The following is an 8,171-nucleotide window of genomic DNA, read 5'->3' as shown; positions in this document are numbered from 1 at the left end:
GACCTCATCCCTCATCAATAATAATGATGATGATGATAATGCCAAAAACATTTTGTGAGTTTAGATCAAGGTTTCATATAATGTATATATAATTAACCAAACATGGTAATCCATACCTCTAATTCCAGCAATCAGGAGGCTGAGACAGGTATTCCATCCAGAAGAAACCCTACCTCCCACCTCCGACCCCCATCCAATAACCTGCTTGGGACTAAACAGACCAGCGTACTGGGGCAGTGCGCTCACGCAAGCGCTTAAACCCAGAAGCAGCCGCCACACGAAGGAAGGAACCATATGGGGCAGCGGGAGCGGGGGAGGTTAGGTTGAGTGATCAGGAGCAGCGTCAGGACCAGGACTGCAGGGGCTTGGAAGCCTGGCTACTGGCTGGCCACATGCATGGAGCCGCCTGGAGGCTTTCTGCAAGCGTAGCCTGGGGGCTGCAGTGGGGCCTGGCCGCTTGCACGGGATTGCACACACACCCCCCTTTTAGGGGACTTTGCAGCAGCCTGGAGAATCCAGCCAAACCCCATTCTCCCTCAACTGCCCCTCTTAGCCTTTGTCACCCGAACTGTGCTCTGGGGACTGGAAGCAGAAATCTAGGGCCCTGGGTATTGCCAGACGGAACTCGGAACGTACTCAGACCAGACGGCTCTGGGTGGAGATCTTGCCCATCGCCAACTCAGCCACTCCAGGCCTCTTGGGATCGCGCTCGTTGGGCCCTGGGCCCCATGGCCGATAAGAAACTGGTGGTGGTTTTTGGAGCCACAGGTGAGCGAACCAGGCCTGGCAAGATCAGCAGAGCCGGGCTCTCACCCGCCCCTCGTTTGCAGAAAGTGTGGCTGCAAACATACTTATGGGTGGACGGGGGTGGGGTGAGGGGGTGGGGGCCAACCATAGAACTCAGAAGGCAGAGGCAGAAGGCTTTGTGAGAGTTGAAGGCCAGAGGGTCTACAGAGCAACTTCCATAAGTGTCTGCATTGCGGGTGTATTTGCGCAGCATACCAAAATTAAATCCTCCTCTCCCCCAGATAACATATTTCCTTGGTATTTTACCCGAGTAAATGTAAATATCGGCCACATTTTCAAACAGCAGCATGTTACTTTGCTTCCATACACCTCCCCGCCCGCTCTGTTTTCCTTTCCTTTCCTTCCTTTTTAATAACTTCCAGGGCTGATCATTAAATCTAGGACTTCCCAAATACTGAGCAAGGGCTATACCTCTGAATTACATGCTGAACTGTTGAATCATGGTGGTTGGAGGGTTATTATCTATTTATTTTGTGTGAATGGTGTTTTTCAAGCATGCATGCTGCGCACCACGTGTGTGGGATGCCTGAAGAGGACATTGGATCCCCTGGGATTATGATTGTTAGCTGACATGTGAGTGCTGGGGATCAAACCCTGGTCCTCTGTACAAGGTCTAATCTCAGCATTTGGGAGCAGAAGTTGGTGGATCTCTGACTTCCAGGCCAGCCAGGGCTACACAGCAAGACCCTTCTCAAAATAAATAATGGAGCTGAAAAGATGCCCCCCCCCAGTTGTCCTGGAACTTGCTCTGTAGACCAGGTTGGCCTCAAACTCACAGAGATCTATCTGACTCTGCCTCATGAGTGCTGGGATTCTTTATTTGTCTTTATTCAAGACAAAGTCTCACAGTGTAGCCCAGGTGGCCTTGAATTCCTTAAAATACATTTTATTAAACTTTATGCTGTGGGTGTGCACATAGCCACTGGGCACTTTCGGAAGTGAAAGTACAACTTGGCGAAAAATTGGTTCTCTCCTTTCACCATTTAGGTCCCAGAGATGGAGCTCAGGTATTAGATTTAGTCTCAAGCCCCTTTACCCGCCGAGGCACTCCATGGTTCAAGGCCTGGAACTTCTGACCCTGCTTCCTCTGCCTCCTAAGTTATGGCTGTGGTCCACTATTAGTAGCTTTAGTGTGGATCTGTGGTGTGGAGAAGGAGCCCAAGCTGTCACAGGAGTCAGGCACTCTACCCCGATCCATCTGTGCCCCACCTTCATCCCCCTCCCAGTACAGTTGAAAAAAAGGTTTTGATTTCAGTACTGAAGCATGGTCTCACTTTGTAGGACTGGCTGGCCAGGAACTCACTATGTAGACCAAACTGTTTTTGAATTCACAGAAATCCAGAGTGCTAGGACTCTGGTGTGCGCTATCATACCTGGCCCAATTTTTCTTTTTTAAGGTGGATTGTGACATCTAGACAGGCTAGCTTCAAACTTCTCATCAGCCCCGGGAGTAGTTGAGATAACAGGTAGCCTGGCCACTGCCTGGTTAGAAAATGTGGCCTGGCAGTGGTGACACAGGACTTTAGTCCCAGCACTCGGGAGGCAGAGGCAGGTGAATCTCTGTGATTTCGATGCCAGCCTGGTCTACAGAGTTCCAGTCCAGCCAGGGCTACACAGAGAAACCCTGTCTCAAAACCCCCTCCCCCCCCAAAAAAAAAGGCAAAGAGAAGCTTACAGAAGACCTTATCAGTTCCCAGCATCCATGTTGGCCCAATCACAACTGTCTGCAACTCTGATTTTAGGAAATCTAATGCCCTTTTCTGGCTTCCATGGACACCAAGAACATATGTGCTATATACTCATACACATGGAATAAATCTTAAAAATAAAAAAAGTAGATCTCATGCTGTGGTGGCTCATGCCTGGAGAAAGAGGTCAGAAGAAAAAGTTCAAGTCTCTAAACAAACAAACAAACAAACAAACAAAAAAACCTAGTAAAGAAGCTGAGTTTGGTAGTATTTCTCTAATGCAAGCACTTGGGAGGCAGAGGCAGGAGGAGCTCTGTGAAGTCAGGGCCAGCCTGGTCTACATCTGAGTTCCAGGTCAGCCTAGCCTTCACAGTGAGATTCTGTCTCAAAATAAAACAAAAGCAACCTTTCCCCCAAATCTGGAAAACCTAAAAGTAGTTTAACAGCACTCATATGTCTCTGGGCAGTTTTTGCCCTGGGGGAGCAGCCCTGACTGGCAGTTGTGACCTTACTCTTCATAGGTGCCCAAGGTGGCTCCGTGGCTCGCACATTGCTGGAAGATGGGACATTTAGGGTACGAGTGGTAACAAGGAACCCAGAGCAGAGAGCCGCCCAAGAGCTGAAGCTGCAAGGTGCTGAGGTGGTACAAGGAGACCAGGATGACGAGGCTAGCATGGAGCTGGCACTGACGGGAGCTCATGCCACCTTCATTGTGACCAACTACTGGGAGCAGTGCAGCCAGGACCGAGAAGTCAAGCAGGTAAGGGTGTGAGAAGACCATGGGCCCAGCTGACCCAGAGGGCAGCTTTGACTTGCCAGGGAGGCTGAGCACGTCAGGCCCCACTCTTTTCTTGTTGCTCTTCAAACGTAGATGGAGGACACACCCTCTACCCACTGCATCCTAGAGCACATGGGACAAGGATCTGGTTGAAACAGATTTATCTCCTCAATCCTGGGAATCCCTTGTGATTCCCTGGGATTACCATAACCATACTCCAGGTAACCCAAAGCCACAGAAACTGTCTTACGGTGCTGGATCAAGGTGCCAGTGAGGTCACAGTCCCTTCAAACACCAGGAGTGTTTCCTCAGCTCTTCCAGCGTCTGCGGCTCTACGCGTGCCTAAGCTTATGTGTCACGCCAGCATATGCCTCTATATTCTGACTTCTTGTATGTTTGACAGGGAGGGGAGAAACAAGGGCTTGCTATATAGCCCAAGTGAGCCAGGAACCTATAATCTTGAATGCTAGGATTATAGGCATATGCTACTATGCTTGTCTTACTATTATTTATTTTATTTTATGGCATTGTGTGTGTTATTTTCTATTGGTGTAAAGGGACACTATTACCAAAGCAACTTATAGAAGGAAGTGATTAAAGTGCTCATGGTTCCAGAGGGTTTGAGTCCACGATCATCATGGTGGGAAGCAATGCAGCAGACAGGGAGGCATGGCACTGGAACAGTGTCCTGATCCAGGGCACAAGGCCCAGAGACAGCTACTGAGGGATGCTGTGGGCTTTTTAAACCCATTCCCAGTGACATACCTTCTCCAACAAAGCCATACATCCTAGTTCTTCCGGAACAGTCCTACCGGTGGGATCTGGCATGCAAACCTCTGTGCTGTGCTGTTCTCATTCAAACCACCACGGGTGTCTAGTCTTAAATGTCTGTCTGTGCACCTCTTGCATGCATTGCTCACAGAGGCCAGGAGAGGGCATCGGATCCCCCTGGAACTGGAGTTACAGACAGTTGTGAGCTACTTTGTGTGTGCTGGGAATTGAACCTGGATCCTCTGGGAGAATAGCCAGTGCTCTTATCTCTTGAGCCACCTCTCCAGATGCTTTGGCTCTCTTCTCTTAGGATATTTACTTTGGATTTAGGATTTGTATGACTGATTGATCTAAGATGATCAAATCTCAAGACTGTCCCCTTTCCCCAAATCAAGTCACATTTACAAGTTTGCAGGGGTAAGGTATGGGCAGATCTTTTGGGGAGCTGTGATTAAATACTCCCAACTTTAATGACATGGATCATTGTTTATTAACCATTGGGTCACCACTTGTCCTGGGTCACATAGCCCAGATGGACCTGAGTGGCCTTTGTGCTTAGCCATCAAACTATAGCATCTCCAAAGATGACTTTGAGCTCTCCAGAGAAGGCAAAGTTCTTCAGTTAGCAAAGATGGGGTATGCACACCAAGAAGGCTTCTATGCACCACTTCCCAAGGCAGCCTTGTTCCGTTTTACATTTTTCTTTTCAGATAGGGTCATGTGTAGCTGAGGTTGGCCTTGAACTTCCCCTCTGACCTCACTTAGAAACTTTCAAACAGTTTGAAAGCTTAGTGTGGTGCTGTACCTGAGCATTATTCCAGAGCAGAGGGCTTTCTTGGGATAGGTGGGTCTGGCTTTTAGCATCACAGGTGGGGGAGCTATGGAGTTAATCCATGTGTAGGGGAGGAGGGTCAGGAGCACACAGCCTTCCTCTTACCCTTGCAGTTTCTCCTTCCTGCTTCCCAGGGCAAGCTTCTAGCAGATCTAGCCAAACGCTTGGGCCTCCGTTATGTCGTCTACAGTGGCCTGGAGAATATCAGGAAGCTGACAGCAGGAAGGCTGACAGCAGGCCACTTTGATGGCAAAGGGGAGGTGGAGGAATATTTCCGGGACATCGGTGTGCCCATGACCAGTGTGCGGCTGCCTTGCTATTTTGAGAACCTCCTTTCCTATTTCCTGCCCCAGAAAGCTGCAGATGGAGAAAGCTACTTGCTGGGTGAGTGTCTTATCCCACACAGTGAAACATAGTTCACAGCATATGAAGCAACAGGTTTGGTTGAAAGTGGGGTTGTCACTGGGTCACTCTGGGTCTAAGCCCAGACTCCCTGACATTAGGCTTGAGACTGAGAGTCATCTAATTTAGGTAGGCCTCAACTTAAAATTCTGTAAACAAACTGGATGCCTGACCCAGCTTGGAAGGAACCTCAGCTAACTTGTGTCCTTCCAGTTGGTCAGTGGTTTAGAGCAGGATGTACTGGAGGCCAAAGCAGGAGGGGTTGGTGCCTGCTGGCCATTCTTTACTCTCCATCTCTCACCTTCTTGTGAGGATACAGATGTTGGCACCGAGTTCAGGAGTCCTATCTGCCCAATGAACAACAGACCAGTGGCACACTTACCATTTGTAGAACTTGAGTATTGCTGGTACTTCACAGAGACAACACTTGTATGTGTGAATGGCCAGAGGACTGACTGCTGGGAAAACCAGCCGCAGATCCCTTCCCCTGAGAAACTGTCCCTGCTAGCACACTTATCTGTTCTCACAGACTTGCCCATGGGTGATGTCCCCATGGATGGAATGGCAGTGAGTGACCTGGGCCCCATAGTGCTGAGCTTGCTGAAGAATCCAGAAGAGTATGTAGGGCAGAATATTGGGCTCAGCACCTGCAAGCACACCGCAGAGGAGTATGCTGCCCTGCTCACCAGGCACATCGGCAAGACTGTACATCATGCGAAGGTGAGTTCCTCCCTCCCCAAAGCTGTGAAGCCCCAGATCTTGCAAGATGCCCCTAACTCCCAAAGGGATTATTGTTGTTGTTGTTTGCTTTTTAAGACAGGCAGGTGGATCTCTGTGAGTTCAAGGCTAGCCTGGTATACAGATTGAGTTCCAGGACAGCCAGGGCCACACAGATAAACCCTGTCTGCAGGGGTGGGGGTGGATAAATGTTGAAAAGTGTACTAGGTGACTTTGTGGCTTTAAGAGAGGTGGGACTAAGGCAAGGTTGTGGAGGACCTGAGGAGCTCAAGAGTTCACATTGGGTTTGGCAGAAAAAAAGGGATAGTTTTGGCTTTTGAACAAGGAAGTAATACAGCTGATTCCAGCTCTGAAAGACACTGATGGCTTTTATCTCATGACTTTGAAAGAATAGTCTTTAAACTGATCAAAGCCATGATTTCCATACCTGTCTATTTGGAAGTGTTCACGTGGCCTCATAGTAAGAGCCAACACAGCTATACCCTGGCTTTCCAAGACTTGGGAGGAAGCCAAGTCTACCTGGTATTACCAGGGCTGTGAAGGAGGTAAACATGTGGGCTCTTTGTTTCCAGACAACTCCTGAGGAATACGAGAAGCTTGGCTTCATGGGGGCCCGAGACTTGGCCAACATGTTCCGTTTCTATGCCCTAAAACCCGACCGGAACATTGATCTAACCCTGCAACTCAACCCCAAGGCCCAGACATTGGACCAGTGGTTGGAGCAGCACAAAGGGGACTTTGCACAGCTGGGACCTTGAAGCTCTCATCTGGGGAATGAGAGGTACAACTATCTTTTCTTTTGTGGTTGTTTTGTTTTTTTTGTTTTGTTTGCCCCCCCCACACACACACACAAATAAAAGCATTGTTCTCACAGATGGTTTCCCAAAAGAAAAGCCCTCTGTTTGTGGGAAGTGAGTTGGAATGGCAGCTGCATGAAAATGGGCCCTGATGGCATGAAAATGCCAATAGGAGGCACCACGTAGGCACAAGGGCTTATTTGGCCCTGATCAGTGTGCGTGCATGAGCCACAGGGGATCAGTGAGCAGAGCCTCAGCAGCCAGCAGCAGCAGTGCCTTTGACACCCAGCAGGCAGGGCTAGAGGCACTGAGGCCACCTGTGCATTTGTTCTGAATGAGGACAGGCAACTAATGCACAAGTCCAGGACCCTTGTCCTTTTCTCTCTCTTCACTGGAACTCTGGACAGGCGTGGCCAAACTAGAAATAACCTTCACAGGAGCTGAAAAGAGATAGGGGCTATGAAGATGGCTGAGTCAGTAAAGTACTTGCTGTGCAAGCATGAGGTGCCGAATTTGAGTCCTGGCACCCACTTATAAAACAGGCAGCTGTGGACCTATAATAGAAGGAAGTCTCTGGAGCCCACTGGCCCACTAGTCTTAACTTGAACCAGTGAGCACCAGACCTGCCTCACAAAATCAGGTAGGGAGTGATGAAAGGAGGGCATCCAACATCAGTTTCTGGCCTTCATGTTTACATGGGCATATTCACCTGCATGTGTGTAACATGTACACATGCATATACAAGCATACAAAAAGAGCAAACATGGCAGAGCTGTGGACCACTGTGGAGACGAGGTGTTGTTGCCTGTGGCTAAGACAAACATGATAGGTCTGCTAAGCCCTTCAGAGGAAGCCATGGCAAGTCTGAATTCCCACCTGTGTATGGTTAGTCTAACCACGGGCACACATCTTTTTTACTGTTCTTCCCTGACATGAGACTCCTCTACAGGAAAAGGAACAGCGATCCTAGACTCTTTTTAAAGATGTATTTATTATGTATACAGTACTCTATCCACATGTATCCCTGCAGACCAGAAGAGGGCAGCAGATCTCATTACAGATGGTTGTCAGCCACCATGTGGTTGCTCGGAACTGAATCAGGACCTCTGGAAGAGCAGTCAGTGTGCTCTTAACCTTCTCCAGCCTGATGCTAGACTCTTGACTGGGGCATGCCCTTGACAATTTACTGTGCCACACCTTAAAATATGGGGTGAACAGACAAGTTATACTGTCTTCCTTGAGGGAAGGTTTTTTTTTGGGGGGGGGGGGAGAGACAGGGTTTCTGTGTAGCACTGGCTATCCTGGAACTTGCTCTGTAGACCAGGCTGGCCTCAAACTCAGAGATCCACCTGCTTCTG

At 49.1% G+C, this 8,171-nt stretch overlaps 1 protein-coding gene across 1 annotated transcript; it reads left to right on the top strand.

Annotated features, from left to right (window-relative positions):
- The first annotated feature begins 550 nt into the window (after window positions 1-550).
- Nmral1 (NmrA like redox sensor 1) lies at window positions 551-6,844 on the top strand. The gene is made up of 5 exons (XM_051181341.1): window positions 551-768; window positions 3,017-3,255; window positions 5,011-5,260; window positions 5,808-5,998; window positions 6,589-6,844. Exons 1-5 carry the CDS (start codon window positions 729-731, stop codon window positions 6,772-6,774), a joined length of 906 nt encoding a protein of 301 aa, XP_051037298.1. The 5' UTR covers window positions 551-728; the 3' UTR covers window positions 6,775-6,844.
- The last annotated feature ends 1,327 nt before the right edge of the window (window positions 6,845-8,171 follow it).

This window comes from Phodopus roborovskii, unplaced genomic scaffold (assembly GCF_943737965.1).
Source record: "Phodopus roborovskii unplaced genomic scaffold, PHOROB, whole genome shotgun sequence".
Lineage (NCBI taxonomy): Eukaryota > Metazoa > Chordata > Mammalia > Rodentia > Cricetidae > Phodopus > Phodopus roborovskii.
Note: the sequence above shows the minus strand (reverse complement) of the source record. Positions and strands in the feature narration are given on the sequence as shown.

What these genes read in the sequence shown, in the direction of transcription:
- Nmral1 (XM_051181341.1), top strand. Translation starts at nt 729, where the DNA reads ATGGCCGATAAGAAACTGGTGGTGGTTTTTGGAGCCACAG. An exon ending in GGTGGTTTTTGGAGCCACAG is followed by an intron (nt 769 to 3,016) that starts GTGAGCGAACCA and finishes TACTCTTCATAG; the next exon opens with GTGCCCAAGGTGGCTCCGTG. An exon ending in AGACTGTACATCATGCGAAG is followed by an intron (nt 5,999 to 6,588) that starts GTGAGTTCCTCC and finishes CTTTGTTTCCAG; the next exon opens with ACAACTCCTGAGGAATACGA.